Genomic DNA, 17,760 nt, shown 5'->3' on the forward strand with positions numbered 1-17,760 from the left:
ATTCTCTAACATGTAATCTAAGCGTATTAAAAGGCTGTTTTGTGTTTTTAGAACATAAGAATGAATGAGGATGTCCCCTTTCATTTTGTTCTGAATGTATCAGAGCCAAAGTCGAGTGTCTTTACTCCCACCTCTAATTGAGATATTTACTACTTGAGTATACTCTGGAATGAGGAAGTTTATCAATTAATATGCCAGTTAAGCAGATAGTATTAGCATTTCTTTAATTTGATGTACTAGACATTATATCACCTATAAAAGCTAGCTTTTTAAAATTTATGCTCCAATGTTAAAAGTATTTTAATGCAGACTTTATGTCCTTTGGATCATTGAAATCATGACTTACGGATATTTTTAATTTTTATATTCTTGATCTGGCTGCATAGAGTTACCAGTTTGCTCAAAATTGTTTGAATTGTTAAAATACTAATTGTGAGCCTTGATCAGTTCTTAAGTTAAAAACCAGCTTTAGGGGGCGCCTGGGTGGCTCAGTCGGTTAAGCGGCCGACTTCGGCTCAGGTCATGATCTCGCGATCCATGAGTTCAAGCCCCGCGTCGGGCTCTGTGCTGACAGCTCAGAGCCCGGAGCCTGTTTCAGATTCTGTGTCTCCCTCTCTCTGACCCTCCCCCGTCCATGCTCTGTCTCTCTCTGTCTCAAAAATAAATAAACGTTAAAAAAAAAAAAATTAAAAAAAAAAACAAAAAACCAGCTTTAGCTCTTAAAGAAGCAGTAAGGAAAGCTGAATTCACTGATAAAGCACAAGTAAAATATGACCATGAAACTTTTAGAAAGGAAACTAGAATATAGCTTAATGCTTATCATGTAAGAAAATGGAACAAATACTTGAATTCAATGGCTAGTACCATGCATATCTTTTCTTAACTGTGTATAGTTAGAAAATATACCTCACTACTAATAATAGAAAATAATTTACTGGTTGCTCTTAAATAGATGCCAAAGTTCAAAATAGTTGTGTAATTTGAGATAACTTGTATTCTATGTTAGTGATTCCAAAAGTTATGTACCATTTGATTTTAACTTAGCACCTGTGTGCATTGTAACCATATTACTGTGCATTATCCAGAAACAGCATTTGAATAAATGAATAAAAAAAGGACAAAGGTAACTATTCTGTAGTATAAAGAATATCTACATTTTAATAAAGTAGAGATGGTTAGAAAAGTTTTAGAATATCAAGTGCCACTCAGAGAAGACAGCTATGAGGTAGGAGCAAAGACAAACTTTATGTAGTTTGCAGTTTGCCCAGGGCTGTCCTCGGTTCTCCTTTCTCTTTTTATTATTTTGTTACTGTTTGTTCTCATTGTTCTACTGTGTTTGAAAATGTTTACAATTTAAAAATTTAATACAAAGTATGTTCCTTTCTTCAGTTAACAATCTGATATGTTAAGATTATTTTTGGCATTGCTGCAATTGATTATCTACTAAAATTGTTATTTTTAGACCAGTTTTATGTACTAAACAGGTCTCTCTGTTTTCCTGATAGCTGATGATATAAAGCCATGTCCACGATGTGCTGCTTATATAATAAAGATGAATGATGGGAGCTGTAATCACATGACATGTGCTGTCTGTGGTTGTGAGTTTTGTTGGTTATGTATGAAAGAAATCTCAGATTTACATTATTTAAGGTAAGTTTATAGTAGGAGCTAGCTATTTAGTCTGTGGCCATACCACCCTGAATATGCCCAATCGTGTCCGATATGGGAAGCTAAGCAGGATCAGGCCTGGTTAGTACTTGGGTGGGAAGGGAAAAGGAGCTATTTATATCTAAATATAATTTTATATTGTAAAATAATTTGAAACTGTATTCTAAGCATTTTTAAACTTGGTGCTTATAAGATTCTTAGAGGGATGTGTTTTATTTCAGTTACATAAATTTAAAAGGAACCAAATTATTGTGCTTGTCATTTGGGATTAGTCAAAAATAGGAAAGCTAGATTTCTTCTTTTTTTGTGTTTGTTTTGTTTTTTTTAAACTAGAAAGCTAGTATTTTATACCCCCATGTAATTATGCTAGGTCATAAATAATTCCACTTAATTTTCTCATATATAAATTTTCTCATTTATTCCACAAAGTGAGCTTAATATAATCAGATAATTGTATGCCTAAAACAGGGATAGAAATAAGCATGTTTGCATTAATTTACTCTTCAAAAACTAACATTTTCCGGCTAATGGAGAACTAGGGATAAATATTTAACCTGAATTCTAGTTATCAGTATTCTTTAAAAAAAATTTTTTTTTAATGTTTATTTTTGAGAGCTAGAGAGAGACACACAGAGTGTGAGCAGGGTAGGGGCAGAGAGTGGGGAGACAGAATCTGAAGCAAGCTCCAGGCTCCAAGCTGTCAGCACAGAACCGTGAGATCATGATCTGAGCCAAAGTCTGACGCTTAACCGACTGAGCCACTCAGGTGCCCCTATCAGTATCCTTTTAAAATAATTTATGGTGATTCTTACACTGATTTTTTTTTTTTTTTTTTTTGCTTTTAATGAACCTAGAATTCAAAGAAAAGGAAAAAACCTCATTCCTAAGTATGAAAATTCTTTTAGAGTCATTTCTTTAATGTACTGTAGTCATTATTATGTTTTACAGCGGTTACAGTTATAATTTTTTTCATTAGTCCATCAGGTTGTACTTTTTGGGGGAAGAAACCCTGGAGCCGAAAGAAGAAGATATTGTGGCAGCTGGGGACACTTGTTGGTGCTCCTGTAGGAATTGCTTTAATAGCTGGCATTGCTATCCCTGCAATGATTATTGGCATTCCTGTCTATGTGGGCCGTAAGGTAAAATGCTTGATTCCTTATTAGTTTAATATCTTATTCTTTTTTTTTTTTTTAATTTTTTTTTTTCAACGTTTTTAATTTATTTTTGGGACAGAGAGAGACAGAGCATGAACGGGGGAGGGGCAGAGAGAGAGGGAAACACAGAATCGGAAACAGGGTCCGAGCCATCAGTCCAGAGCCTGACGCGGGGCTCGAACTCACGGACCGCGAGATCGTGACCTGGCTGAAGTCGGACGCTTAACCGACTGCGCCACCCAGGCGCCTAATATCTTATTCTAAATCTTTAGGTTTAAGGTTGATGATTTTTGTTTTGCCTTTTATTTGTTTTGAAAGATCATTTTTAGTATTTTCAGTATAAAACTACTTTATTTTTCATAAAATAATTTTCAGCATTCAGCAAACTCATACAAGTGCATAGAAAGTAGACTTGCTTTGGGGCAGCTGGGCGGCTCAGTCAGTTGAACGTCTGACTTCAGCTAGGTCGTGAACTTGCAGTTCCTGAGTTCGAGCCAGAGCCTGGAGCCTGCTTTGGATTCTGTGTCTCCCTCTCTGTTCCTCCTCTGCTCACACTCTGTCTCTCTCTCTCTCAAAAATAAATGAAGATTAAAAAATTTTTTTGTAAAAGTAGACTTGCTTTAAAATTACCTGAATCTGAAAACTTGAGTACATTTGTATTATAAACCTTTCTAACTTTAAGTGTAAAGTATTGAAGGACACACCTGATATTTTTCGCATGGATGTATATCCTTGTAAAGTCAGGTCTAGAAAAAGTTAATGGCTAAAAAACACATGCCCTCAAGGCAAAGAATAACTAGCCAGTTCCTGAATTATTTTGAACTTTAGTTCAAAGCTTTTATTTTCTTAGATTACTGCTATTACTAAATATGCTGTTTTGTAGATTATAACAATCTTTTTTGAAGGTCCAAACACCAATAATTACCAGTGAGTGGCCTGTGAATGATGAATTATATTTCATTAGCTATTCAATAATTCTTTTTTGAAAAGTTAAAGGGATAATTTGTGAGTGGCTAAGAAGTCACTTAGTGGCTAATAGAAAATCAGAATTGAGAAGTAACTATAGAAGGTATCTAATTGCAGAATAGAGCAGAGGCATATAGCCCTTACTGTGTGCTGGGTGTTTTATGTACTTTGACTCCTTTTAAACTCACAGAAATTTATGTGTTAGAATATTGAGGTTTAGGAAAGTTTGAGTTACACAAAAAGAAGCAGAGCTAGGATGTAAACACAGATACATTCTTTATGTAAGAATCCTGATAAATTCCTCTAGCCATTTGGGCACTTCAGTAATGGGGGAGACACCAACTCCTGAAGCAGCCCATTCTGTTGCCTGTTATCTGTAATTGTTATGTTGAGTCAGAATCTGTTTCCCTTTGAATTGTTTCATTAAATTCCAGTTAAGACTTTTGGGGCCAAACTCAAGACAAAGCTGATCCTTTTCCGTATAACAGGCACATTTTTAAATATTCAACATCTATTACTTTTATAATCAGAAAAATAACAATACATACTATTTTTTTAAAAAATTAGCTTTGGGACCAAGGATAAACATAGATACTTATGAGCCAAATGTTTATTATGGAAGGTTTTAAGTAACTAAGCTTGTTTAAAGTGTCCCATACATAATAGCTGATTATAATAATTTTTCATGTAATTATCCAAAGCAAGCCTTTGCTAAAAACAAAACTGTTTATTCAGATACTTAGAAATAGAAGTAGAAGGTAAATAGAGACTGTTGTACTGCACACACTTACAAATAATTTATAGAGGAGGGATTATTTACCTCATTGTTCAAGTCGTAGGTGCAGTTACCAGTCTCCTTTTTTCAAACATCTACAAGTTGATGAATTAGTTTTCCATTGAAACAATTTTCTCTGCGGTATTTGGGGATACAAACCAGCCCAGGCAAACCCATTAAGTTGATAAAGTACCTAGAAGTTTAGTCTTTATTTGCAATAACAAATAGACAATGTGGCACAAAATAGTAAAATAGAAAAAATTAAGTTGAACCAGAAGTACTACGATATGATCACTGTAATTAAACATTAGTGCTTAAGGATGAAAAGTTTTCTGGAGGGTTCCAGTTTACTCTGTCAGTTTTTAGTTTTGGCTTTATTCTGCTTCAGTGCTGTTTTTCAGGAATGGTAGTTGGGAGAGGAGCAAGAATTAGCTGCAGTACTGAAGGATAATGAAAGATACCTTGGGAGGGGCTGCCATCGCTACCTGCAGGGACTGTTGAGGCAATTATAGAGGCCCATTCCGTAGGAACATATAGTCAATGCTGGGAAACAAGATTCTGACTAGGAAATAGGAATATTTCTTGTCCCACGCATGCTTCTCCCACCTCCCCACCCCAGCTTTCTCACTGTTTAATATATTTCACAAGACTCATTGTACTTTATAGCCTTCAAAATAACCATATAATAATAATAGATTATTTTATTAAACCTCACTTGTAATATTGTTCATAAGTCAAGTATCTTATGTTAGAGACTACTTGCACACTTTTGAAGGCTGTTGTGAATCTCTATTGAAACAGGAGAAATGTACTTATTAGCTTTAGCCCTTGCAAATCACGAGACCAAAGATACTGAGCTGTTTTTTGTTTTGTTTTTTAATGTTTATTCGTTTTTGAGAGAGACACACAGACAGCATGAGCAGGGGAGTGGCAGAGAGAGGGAGACACAGAATCGGAAGCAGGCTCCAGGCTCTGAGCTGTAAGCTCAGAACCCCACATGGGGCTTGAACTCACAAACTGTGAGATCATGACCTGAGCTGAGGTCGGACACTTAACCAACTGAGCCACTCACGCGTCCCAGATACTGAGCTGTTTCTTGAAGTTCATATATCTCCCAAGCCACTTTCAATGTGATATTAAATTCTATTTATTACTACTTATATTGTATACAAAGATGCTAAGTAGATCTAACTTCTGTCCCCTGGCAGCAGCATTCTCTTTTTTCCCTCTTTCACCTTTTTACTTTGAGCTATAAATGGGACCCCAGGATTCTGAGTAATTTGATAATATTTTTCTTTATAAAAAGGAATCTAAGTGACTTATTTAGTGGTGTTTGCTTATTAGTACTGCTTGTTAAAGGTTAATTTTTTTTAAAAATGGGGCAGGGGGAGCTGCCTGGCTGGCTCAGTCAGTTAAGCGTCTGACATCAGCTCAGGTCATGATCTCACGGTTCATGGGTTTGAGCCCCGCATCGGGCTATGTGCTGACACCTCAGAGCCTGGAGCCTGCTTTGGATTCTGTGTCTGTCTCTGTGTCCCTCCTCGGCTCACGTTCTCTCTCTCTCTCTCTCTCAAAATAAATAAACATTTAAAAAAAAAAAGTTGTAGAAATCTCCCCTAGAAGCCAACTTTTACCATTTAGGGATGTTTATTTAGAAACCTGTGAAATGCTAAATTTCTTAGGAGTAATCCTATTAGTAAATACCCAATTCATAACTGTGTTGAAAATAATATTCTTAATTTCTTCTTTGCTCAAAACATGATTTTAACTATTCTTGAATAAGATTATACATTTACTCAAGACTATTTAAAAGTAAACACAAAGTAAAATCTATTAAATCACTGTCTTTTTGAAGCAAATTATTAATAAGGAGTAAACTGTCTAAGAATGTGGTTTAAGAACATTAAAACATTTGTCTTCAATTAGGACACTTAAGTGAATGAAGTTATAAAAGAAATCACTTTAAATTACTATCAAATGTATGTCTAGACTTTCATTTAAATTAAATATATAATGTGTTTTTAAATCTTCACCTCGTTTTTATTTTTAATTCAAGATTCACAACCGATACGAAGGCAAGGACGTTTCAAAGCACAAACGGAATTTGGCCATAACAGGTGGTGTAACATTGTCTGTAATAGTATCTCCAGTTGTAGCTGCAGTAACTGTAGGTAAGAAAATGCTTACAAATACAATAATCTCAAGTTTTAAGTTTTGTGGAAGGATTGAAAGCATTGTATTTTTTTTAAATATAATTTACTGTCAAATTGGTTTCCATACAACACCCAGTGCTCATCCCAACGATAATTACTTTTGTATTTAAGGACAATTTAAACTGAGCCTACAGAAAACCTCTCATTGAGTAATTGTATTGGTTAAAAGTATTATAGACTCAAGAGCCTAGCATTAGGATAATTGGTAAATTCTTAGTGGCTTATTCCCTCCCTCACCCCATACAGTTTGAAGACTTGGCACTTAAAAAGGTTGACATCTTTTTTCACCTCATGAGTGTCACCTGAAAGATTCGGAGCTTTGAATTTGTTCCCCTTATCAGCTGGGTAAATCCACTTTGGGCAAGAGTTGGAGAGCAACAGCACTTTTCTCCTGTATATTTTCTCTTGAAAAGGCTTTCTAAAAAGTCATGTTTCTATGATTTATTTTTTGCCTTCTAATGACTAATTTAATTCCTCTTTAGGTATTGGTGTTCCTATTATGTTAGCCTATGTCTATGGTGTTGTTCCAATTTCTCTCTGTCGAAGCGGAGGTTGTGGAGTCTCAGCAGGCAATGGAAAAGGAGTCAGGATTGAATTTGATGATGAAAATGATATAAATGTTGGTGGAACTAATACAGCTGTAGGTAAGTCCTTTAAGCAAAGGAAGAAAATGTACTTATTAATAGTTTATGTTAGGGGATAGATAACATGCAAATTAGAATTTCCATTGCCTTCTTTTCCAGAGGCCTAATAGCATTCATCCAGAAGTATATCATTGAAATACTGCCTAGGAAAGGTGAATGGATGAAAACAGGTGGGAGGGTTCTGGGTACCTAACCTACACTGGAAATGTAACGTCTTAGAAGTTCTAGACTTCAGTCTTCAATTTTGCTTAAAATATTACAAGTCAGTAAGGATAGGATATGAAGAGAAAGGTAGTTCATAAAAGAAGAAATGCAGATGGCCAGTGAATAGAGAATATCTTCAACCTACTGTTATTCAAAGAAATATGAATTAACTAGAGAATGAAAAGGCCCTCATAGACTACCAGTAGGAGTAAAACCTTACAAAATGTGCATGTTCTATATTCCAGCAATTGTTCTTATAGAAATTTGTCTTCAGGAAATAATTAGGCAGAAGTACAAAGATAATATGCACTTTCTTCCCTCCCATTCTGTCTTGAACTCACTCCAAATGTATTTGGAGCCTTCCACTCTAGGGTTTTATCTCTACCACTCCACTAAAGCAGAGTCATGAGTGACCTCCATGTTACCAGATATAATGGTCACCTTTTGGGTTTTATCTTAATATACCAGTACACCTGACATGGTAGACCATGCCCTCCTTCTTGAAATATTTTCTTCACTTGTCTTCCGGGAAACCTATTCTCATCTCATCATGTCTCCTGGCTACTTCTTGTCAGTCTTCATCTATGCCCGCTGCATGTATAATCTCCTCTATTAAATAATATGTAGACTGACGACTCATAAATTTGTGTCTAGGCTGGAACTCTCCTTTGAACTTCACATTTGTACATCTAACTCTCCTCTTTAATCTACACTTGAATATCTAACAAGAATTTCAAGGTTAACTTGTCTGCAACCAAACTCTTCACTCTAAGACGTGTTCTCTCAGTCATCATCCTCACCTCATTAAGTAGCCTCTCCATTCTTGCTGTTGCTTGGGCCAAAAACCTTCACTTACAGTGACTCCTTTTCCCTTCTTACCCTACATCAGATCCATCAGCAGATTCTGGTGCTTCCTTCAATATTTAGCTATAATCCAACCATTTCTTACCCTCACCACCACTATTCCATTAGTCCAAGCTACTATCCTCTTCTTGGTCTATTGTAATAGCTTCTTTAGCTCATCCATCATCTTATCTTCCACTCACTATTCCACAGCGTAGCCATAGTGATAACTTGTGAAACATAAATCAGATCATGTCTTTCTTGTGCTCAGAACTCTGCTAGTTGCTTCCAGCTGTGCTGGAGGAAAAATCCACAATCCCTACCGTGGCCTGTACAGCTCCACTCCACATGATCTGTCCTAGGCTGCATCTCTGAACTTCTTTCTTGTCACTCTCCTATCTTATACCATCCCTCCTTCGTGTTTTTGAGGATGCCAAGTACACCTTTACTTGTAGACTTTTAAACTTGCAGTTCTCTCTGCCTGGAATAGTTTTCTCCCCTGGTATCAGATCTTATAATAGCTTACAGACAGTTGGATCTGTAGGACATATGTAGAAATCAGCTTCTGGCCCATTTTCTTGACCTGGAGAATAATAAGTGGTTTAAATGGAACCTTGTTGGAAACTCACATATTTGCCTCCAAAGTCAGCTAACTTTTTCAACCGTCACATTTTTTACAGAATTCCTAAATCATCTGGATTTTCTAAAAAGTGCTGACCACTTTTTTGGGAAGGGGTGGGATTTTAAGCCAATTTTGCCTTAAAGGGAAAGATTTGATTCCTTAAAAGCACTTATCACAATTTGTAATAACTTTTTTGTTTACTTGGTTTCTTAAGGATGAGGGCTATATATGTCTTCTTTGTTACTGTATTTTTAGCACCCAGAACATAGTAGGTACTTGCTTTCACCATATTTATTTGTTTCCATTAGCATACAAAAATCCTAGTGTTTTTAATCCTAAAAAAAAAAAAAGGAGAAAACCAGTTTCTCCTCTCCCATTTCTTCTCATTCCTCATTTCTTTTTTTTTCTTTCTTGAGTATAGTTGACACACAGTAATACACTAATTTCAAGTGTGCAACATGGTGATTCAACAAGTTTCTGCATTATACTATGCTCACCACAAGTGTAGCGACCGTCTGTTCCCATACAGTTCTATTATGGCAAAAAGTGGTGACAGTTTAATACTGAGAGTTAGTCCTTAATCTGTTTTCAAACTCTGAGATACTTCTCTTTCCCTTTACCCCATAGTTACTTGTTCCTGACTCCAGATGTCTTTTCTGTTCCTGTGTATGTTTTATAATAAAACGTCCTATCTGAAATCATAGAGGAATTTAAGAAGAGGAAAACTAATAATCACACTTATTTAATTTCTTTGAAATATTTGCATTTAGACACAACTTCAGTAGCAGAAGCAAGACACAACCCTAGCATAGGGGAGGGAAGTGTTGGTGGTCTGACTGGCAGTTTGAGCGCGAGTGGAAGCCACATGGATCGCATAGGAGCCATTCGAGACAACTTGAGTGAAACGGCCAGTACCATGGCTCTGGCTGGAGCCAGTATAACAGGGAGTCTGTCAGGAAGTGCCATGGTAAACTGTTTTAACAGGTAAGAGAAATGTGCTTTGTTTTCTGTTTGCCTTCTGTTAACTACAAATTATTCGTTAAATAAGAATTTTGAATGATTATGTCATTATGTAATCATTATGATGATTACATATAACCGGGCTGTGTCAGAGTTGAAAATGGTAATATTAAAAATGAATCTAAGTGGTGAACAGGAGGTTTTTGCTTGTTTGAATTTTCTGTCATAATAGTATATACCCATGGTATGGTAAAAGCCAAGTCTATGGCATAGCATTCTGCCAGTTTTTTCACTGCACTTGTCACATCTGATGTTATGAATCAGTGCTAGAGCTGCTTTGGTAGGCACAGTAAAGGAAATACTTAAGCCTGGACCTTACCTCTCAAGACAGCAGCAGCTGGATGTTAGAAAAAGAGACATTGGGTTAAGGCCTAGGGGAGCAGGAGGAATCAGGATATGTGGGAGTGTGTAAACTGAGGCCAGGGTAGTCTAGTCCACCTGAATCCTTTTGTATATTTATGTTTATTTCATTCTCACCAAGTCTTTTACCAACAGCCCTACAGATAAGTAGGAGAAATGTAAAGCATTTTTATCTTCCTTTGTTTCTTTTCTAATTCAGTATTCTTTACTTCTGTTTATTAGCTTTTTTAATGTAAGAAAGTATACATGAATTAAAAGATAAATTGGTCATATTTATCTTATTTTTAGGTAGCTTGCTTTTGAACACAATTCTTAAGTTATATTATTATTATGTCATTTTTAAAGAATCAGATATTTTATAGGGTCTTTTTAAAAAATGTTTTTAAAGCTTATTTATTTATTTTGTGTGCAAGAGAGTGAAAACTAGCAGGGGAGGGGCAGAGAGAGAAGGGCACAGAGGATCCAAAGTGGGCTCCATGCTGACAGCAGAGAGCTTGATGTGGGGCCCAAACTCATGAACCATGAGATGATGACCTGAGCTGAAGTCGGATGCTTAACCAACTGAGCCACCCAGGTGCCCCAGGATCTTTTTTTTTTTTAGTTTATTTATTTTGAGAGAGAGCTAGCAAGTGGGGGAGGGGCAGAGAGGGAGGGAGAGAGAATCCCCAGCAGGCTCTGCACCATTAACGTAGAGCTCGATGCGGGGCTCGAGCTCGTGAACTGTGGGATCATGACCTGAGCCAGAATCAAGAGTCAGATAGTTAACTGAGCCACCCAGGCACCCCAAAAGTCAAATTGGTTGTATTTATCTTAATTTTTAGGTAGGTTGCTTTTAAATACAAACTCAAGTTATAGTGGTGTTTATTATTATGTCTTTTTTAAAGAATCAGGTCAAATTTATAGGATCATTTTTAATATATAGATGCTCATGATTTTTTGATTCACTGTTCTGTCAAGTAGAATGGTTTTTAGTGTATTCAGATTTTGTTTCACACTCAAACATGGCCAGCATATTTAATTAAAATCCTTTATGTCCTTTTTGTGTTATTCTGTTAGTATCTTACTTGGCAGACAGCTAATTTTTCCTATTTTATTTGGATGGCTGGTACTGTTCTGTGTGCTGCAGTAGAATTTAAATAATCAAATAAAAGGAGGCTAAAAAAATGCTGGTAGTTGTTTCTAAAATAGTTTCTTAATTCCTAGGGATTCTTAATGGAATTATTTGAAGATATGTATTATAGTAGTCTGATATTATATGTAATTTCAGTTTTTATCTCCTCCCTGCTTTTTAAGGTTGGAAGTACAAGCGGATGTACAGAAAGAACGGTACAGTCTAAGCGGAGAATCTGGCACAGTCAGCTTGGGAACAGTTAGTGATAATGCCAGCACCAAAGCAATGGCAGGATCTATTCTGAATTCCTACATCCCGTTGGACAAGTAAGGAAAGAACTGTTATAAAGTTAAAGATTTTTTTTCTTTAATTTGTTAATGTTTATTCTTGAGAGAGAGCACAAGTTGGGGAGGGGCAGAGAAAGAGGGAGACCTAGAATCCAAAGCAGGCTCCAGGCTCTGAGCTGTCAGCACAAAGCCTGATACGGGGCTCAAACCCATGACCTGATCATGAAATCATGACCTGAGCCGAAGTCAGACGCTCAACTGACTGAGCCACCCAGGTGCCCCAAAAGTTAAAGTATTTTTTAAATTAATTTTAAAAGAATTATTCCTATCATTAGGCAAAACTATCATAAATAATGGTTACCAACTATTGGGTTCTCTGGGAAAAGCAAATGAAGAGATGTCCAGAGTAGGCAAATCCATAGAGACAGAAAGTATATTAGGTGTTGTCGGGGTGGGAAGACAGGCAGTGGAAGTGGATACAGAGTTGCTTGTGGGAATGATGAAAGTGTTGTGAAGTTAGGTGGTGGTGTGATGGTTGCACAACTCTGTGAATACACTAGAGAACATTGAATTGTGTGCTTTAAACAAGGGAATTTTGTGTTATGTAAATTACATCTCAATAAAGCTATTCTGAAAAAAAATGGAGAAGGTAACAGTACCTGGAACAGCATAAGCAATAAATGTAGCGATTTCTGGTTGTTTTTTGATTAAAGCATTATTGTAAATATAGTCCTATTATTTCAAGTATTTTTTTTTATTTTTTTTAATGTTTTTTTAATTTATTTTTGAGAGAGAGAGACAGAGCATGAACGGGGGAGGATCAGAGAGAGAGGGAGACACAGAATCTGAAACAGGGTCCAGGCTCTGAGCTGTCAGCACAGAGCCCGACACGGGGCTTGACGTCACAGACCATGAGATCATGACCTGAGCCGAAGTCGGATGCCTAACCGACTGAGCCACCCAGGAGCCCCTCAAGTAATTTTTTAACAGAACTTGTCCTACATCAATTTGTTCTGACAGCTTTTATGTAGTCTTTGAATTTTTCACACAGAATCCCTCCCCCTTTGCTGCTAACCTGAATAAAAATAAAAGGAAGTTAGAAATTTGTTTATATTTGTTACTCTTATGTTCCAGAGAAGGCAACAGTCTGGAGGTGCAAGTAGATATTGAATCAAAGCCATCTAAATTCAGGCACAACAGCGGAAGTAGTAGCGTGGAGGATGGCAGCGCCGCTCGGAGTCATCCTGGTGGTTCATCCAGTGGTTTGCCTGAAGGTAAATCCGGTGCCACCAAGTGGTCCAAAGAAGCAACAGCAGGAAAGAAAGCAAAAAGTGGTAAATTGAGGAAAAAGAGTACCATGAAGATAAATGAGACCAGAGAGGACATGGATGCACAGTTGTTAGAACAGCAAAGCACGAACTCAAGTGAATTTGAGGCTCCATCCCTGAGTGACAGTATGCCATCTGTAGCGGATTCGCACTCTAGTCATTTTTCTGAATTTAGTTGTTCTGACCTAGAAAGCATGAAAACTTCTTGTAGTCATGGTTCCAATGATTATCATGCCCGCTTTGCTACTGTTAACATTCTTCCTGAGGTAGAAAATGACCGTCTGGAAAATTCTCCACATCAGTGTAGCATCTCTGTGCTTACCAAAACTGCTTCGTGTTCAGAAGTTCCACAGTTGAATCATATTGCTGAAGAACATGGTAACAATGGAATAAAACCCAATGTTGATTTATATTTTGGTGATGCACTAAAAGAAACAAATAATAACCACTCACATCAGACAATGGAATTAAAAGTTGCAATTCAGACTGAAATTTAGGCCTATAAATGCTGCAAATTAATTACCACTGAACAACCTTGTTTGGAGCTGGTTGAACTACATGTGACTACTTTAAGTTTCAAGTTACCAGCAAATGCCAGGTTGCATAATCTAATGCAGATACATTTTCTGTGTTCAGCAAAGCGTTGTGTTTCATGTGGCTCTTAATTACCAAACTATGAAATGAAGGCTTTAAAAAGTGCATTATTGTAAGGACAATAATTCTTAAGAGAAGTACGTTTTGTGTGTTCACCACAAAACAATGCTTGAAGCACATACTGTGTATTTAGATAGAAATTTGGCTTAATTTATAATCAGTATAAAGTACTAATGCAATTAGAAACATTCTTATGAAGAAAACTTGAGGCTTAGGGATAAGTGGTTAGTGACATTTTATTGAAACCACTAATGGATACTGTTTAAAGAACTTTGCAGGTTACTCTCAGTATATGATCCTCTTTGTAACATTTCTGTTCATAACTGGGTATAAATTTCATTTTTTTCTTCATATGCAATGTGGATATATAAAGCTTAATGCAGCCCATTTGCTACCATTTGGATACTTAGACACTTTGAGCAAGATTGTGGCAGTTTTTGCACAACTTTGAAATAGAAATACCTGGTACTCTCTCTATATCTTGCATCTTGCTGTTGCCATCTTAGAAGCAAAGTGTAAAAGTAGGTAATTAAGTATACTGACAGCACCAAATAAGGTCTATAAAACTACAAAATACAATTCCATTAGTTTATAAGTATTACAAAAAAGTCACCTTCTACCAAGGGGATATTTGCACCCCATTGATTCTTGGTGCCTTTGGAATAGACTGGATTTTAAGGGCCTAGTTGTTTGAAGATTTTGCTATATTGTTTTCCATAGTGTCCTCTCTAGCCACTTTGGATTATGTAGACAAATACAAGATAGATAAACATGATTAATAATAACAACGCTGAAAAAGTATTAGCCTACCAAAGACACACTCAGGCTTCAGTGATTACATAACCTCAGTTTTTAACACATGTGTATCTTCTCTGATCATGAGCTCAAAGCACGGTGCAGAGTTTGTACCAAGTACTGAGGAGGGGATCCGTGTATGGCTGGCTTTACTTTCTTTTGCTTTTGTTTATGGAGGGTGGTCAGCTGACATAAACAGAAGTTGGCCAGAATACTGCCTATACTGTTATATAAAACAGGTTAACCTCAATGATAGCAGTTGAAATGTTCCATCTTAAGTGTTTCTGTTAAGTATTACCATTATGGTGCTACTGAGCGTTTTCTTTTGATAAAAAGAAAAATGCCCTGGGCTGCAGTCTTCTTCCATCACTTGTTCTCACCAGGTCCATTAATATGCTTATAACACTAGTGCCAGTTATTTTATTTGATAATGCTTATTATGGTATTTGTATATTTGTTTGCATTCCAATTTTGTTCAACAGTGAGTGTGTAAACTGCATACATTAAATAAATGTAAATACTAATGTATTGCTGCCTTATGGTTCGTTTGCAAGTGTTTTTATAAGAACAAGAATACTTATTTGCTATATGGCAGGTATTTATAGATCTTGCAAGCTATTGAGATGATTCTGTATCCTAGTCTCAGCCCAAAAGGAAGCATCTGCTGAAATTCTCAACGAACAATGTTAGAAACTGTCCTTTCTTCATGTCTGATACTTGCCTTTCCTCTAGAAAGAAGCTGCTTTATTCATCAACATATTTTATTTTTTAAAGTGAATTGGGATCTATCATTAAATGTGAAAAGATACGTATTATAAATCCTCATCTTAACAGAAAAGTAAAAAGATCTTAAAAGACTATTCTAAGATTTTCTCTGGCCACATAAGACCATGAAACTAGAGCCATTTAAATTTAAGCTAGTAATTGTAATCAAATGCTTTCCATCCTCGTAGCCTCTAAAAAATGCATTGGTAATTGTTTAAATTTCCTGTTACATAGTTAATAATGAAACTAATATGTATGCATATGTTGCCCACCTTCTTGACATTTCTGTAAAAGACCGAAGATTAAATGGAAAGTGAAACGCGTTTTGGAGGAATACGGCAAAAGTGGTGCCACAGAGGAGGTCAGTGCATTCAGTGTACCTCACTCCACTTCTGGTTGTGCCCTCAACAAGTACTGCCCCAGTCTCACTTGAAAAAAATGGTCTAAACCTTTCCACTGGTTTCAGAAGTTCCTTCATCTCCCACGGATCCTTCACACTTGGATTAATTTAGGACCAAGCCAAATTCCCCTAGAGCTCAACTCTGAGAACACGAGAATACTCCAGGGTTCAAGCAGGCCTTAACTCACCAAAATCTTTGTAAGACCATTTGTAGTTTGCTTTTTTTAAGGCCTACAGGGGAAAAGTCACAGAGTAGTGAGAGAGAAGAATACAAAGATTATAATGGCATTACTCTACTGTTGGTTATGTAGACCACCAGTTTAATGGGATTCTCTTAAATATACAAATTCCCAGCCTCAGAGCACTGAATCTGCTTTTATGGTAAATTTACACAGTCCATCACTATTATTTTCACTGCAAATTGAGTTAATTTGTAAATATGTAAGACTTTCCACAGCATATTGTCTAGTTAAATGTAAACTTTGACCACCAAAGGGTAAAATATATGTTGAAAACCATCATAGCTATTAATTCCTACATGAGCAAAATACCTAACCTCCTGTTCTCTGATTATTTTGCCTTTATAGCCAGAGTCATTAGGATTCTCAGGGCTACGTTTTATATGGTTCCTTTTAATAGGCTTGTTTTATTTATTTCCCTTATTGAAGCATGAGTTATCATTGCTAAAAGCCAATGTTTACATACTGGTGGGTTTTGAATGCTCAGAATAGTATTGTAAACTTGGGGAGAGTTACAGTGTTTTGGTAACCATCATTTAATAGATGAATAGTGAAAGGGAGTTTGCAGGTTTTAAATTTAGTTCAAATTTAATCATTGTATTTCATATGCTAGTCAGAATTTTTGGGATTCCTGCCAATTTATTCAACTAAATAACAAAGTAGACTGGAGATACAGCATTGTATCAGACACCGTGGCTTCAATGGCCTTATACTATAGTTGGGGGAGAGAGACATGAAAAACATACACATAGCTTAAAATGGTGTCAGATGATGGGTGTTATGAAAAACATGAAGTGTGGAATAAAGGGACTAGAGGTATTGGGTAGTGCTGTTTTATACAGAGCATTTCTGCTTAGATAACATTAGTGTAAAGATCTAAAAGATCCAAACCAAATGGATGAGCATTGCAGAAAGAGATCTTCTCCCAGGTGAGTTAATGGACTATTTAGACATCAGTCTTGGTATTTGACATCTAGTAAGACAAATCTGCCACCTTGTTTTTCTTGGAGAGTGTGTTGACTATTCTTGACACTTTACATTTCCATAACCACTTTAGAGTAACGTTGAATTCCGCCAGTTTTAGTTGGGGTTACATTGGGTCTATAATTATCCCTGTAGAGGTCTTTTGTGTGTTCTGTTAAATTTTATTCCTGGGGAACTTTATATTTTCTTCAATGCCATTTTCTGTTTGTTACTGATAGTAAATATAAATACAGCTGATTTTTGTGTAATTTCATATCTAGGGAATATAGCTTTTAATTCCAGTAGTTAAGCTTCTTTGACATTTCTGTGTACACAGTCGTCATGTGTGAATAATTTATTTTTTTATCTAACATTTTTACAGTGCTCTGAATTGTCCAACACTTTCTACATACTTTTAAAATATTAACTTATTTATTCTTCAGACAACTCTCTGAAGGAGGTATTTATTGTCCCCGTTTTATAGATGAGGAAACAGAGGCACAGAGTTAAGTATTTTGTCCAGGGTGACATGGCTGGTAAGTGGCAAAGCCAGGATTCAAACGGTTTTGTTTCTTCCCCTTTGATCTTTCTATCATGTATTTCATTTTCTGGCTCATTTGCACTGGCTAGGACTTCAAGTGTAAGGTGCTGAATAACAACCATTAAGTATGATATTTGTGTGGATAAATTTGTAGATGCCCTTTATCAAATTTATTAAGTTGTCTTTTAGTTTACCAAGAGTTTTTACC

At 36.3% G+C, this 17,760-nt stretch overlaps 1 protein-coding gene across 2 annotated transcripts in view; it reads left to right on the forward strand.

Moving 5' to 3' along the window:
- The window catches only part of RNF19A (ring finger protein 19A, RBR E3 ubiquitin protein ligase), a 57,547-nt gene extending 40,596 nt beyond the window's left edge, over positions 1 to 16,951 (forward strand). For both annotated transcript variants that reach the window (XM_049633041.1, XM_049633042.1), the window contains exons 4-10: positions 1,506 to 1,650; positions 2,645 to 2,807; positions 6,620 to 6,734; positions 7,259 to 7,420; positions 9,860 to 10,073; positions 11,763 to 11,906; positions 13,002 to 16,951. In XM_049633041.1, coding sequence (XP_049488998.1) covers positions 1,506 to 1,650; positions 2,645 to 2,807; positions 6,620 to 6,734; positions 7,259 to 7,420; positions 9,860 to 10,073; positions 11,763 to 11,906; positions 13,002 to 13,692 — 1,634 coding nt within the window. In that variant the 3' untranslated portion in view covers positions 13,693 to 16,951. The remainder of the gene's footprint in view (positions 1 to 1,505; positions 1,651 to 2,644; positions 2,808 to 6,619; positions 6,735 to 7,258; positions 7,421 to 9,859; positions 10,074 to 11,762; positions 11,907 to 13,001) is intronic.
- Positions 16,952 to 17,760: the final 809 nt, after the last annotated feature.

This window comes from Panthera uncia, chromosome F2 (genome assembly GCF_023721935.1).
Source record: "Panthera uncia isolate 11264 chromosome F2, Puncia_PCG_1.0, whole genome shotgun sequence".
Taxonomy (NCBI): Eukaryota; Metazoa; Chordata; class Mammalia; order Carnivora; family Felidae; genus Panthera; species Panthera uncia.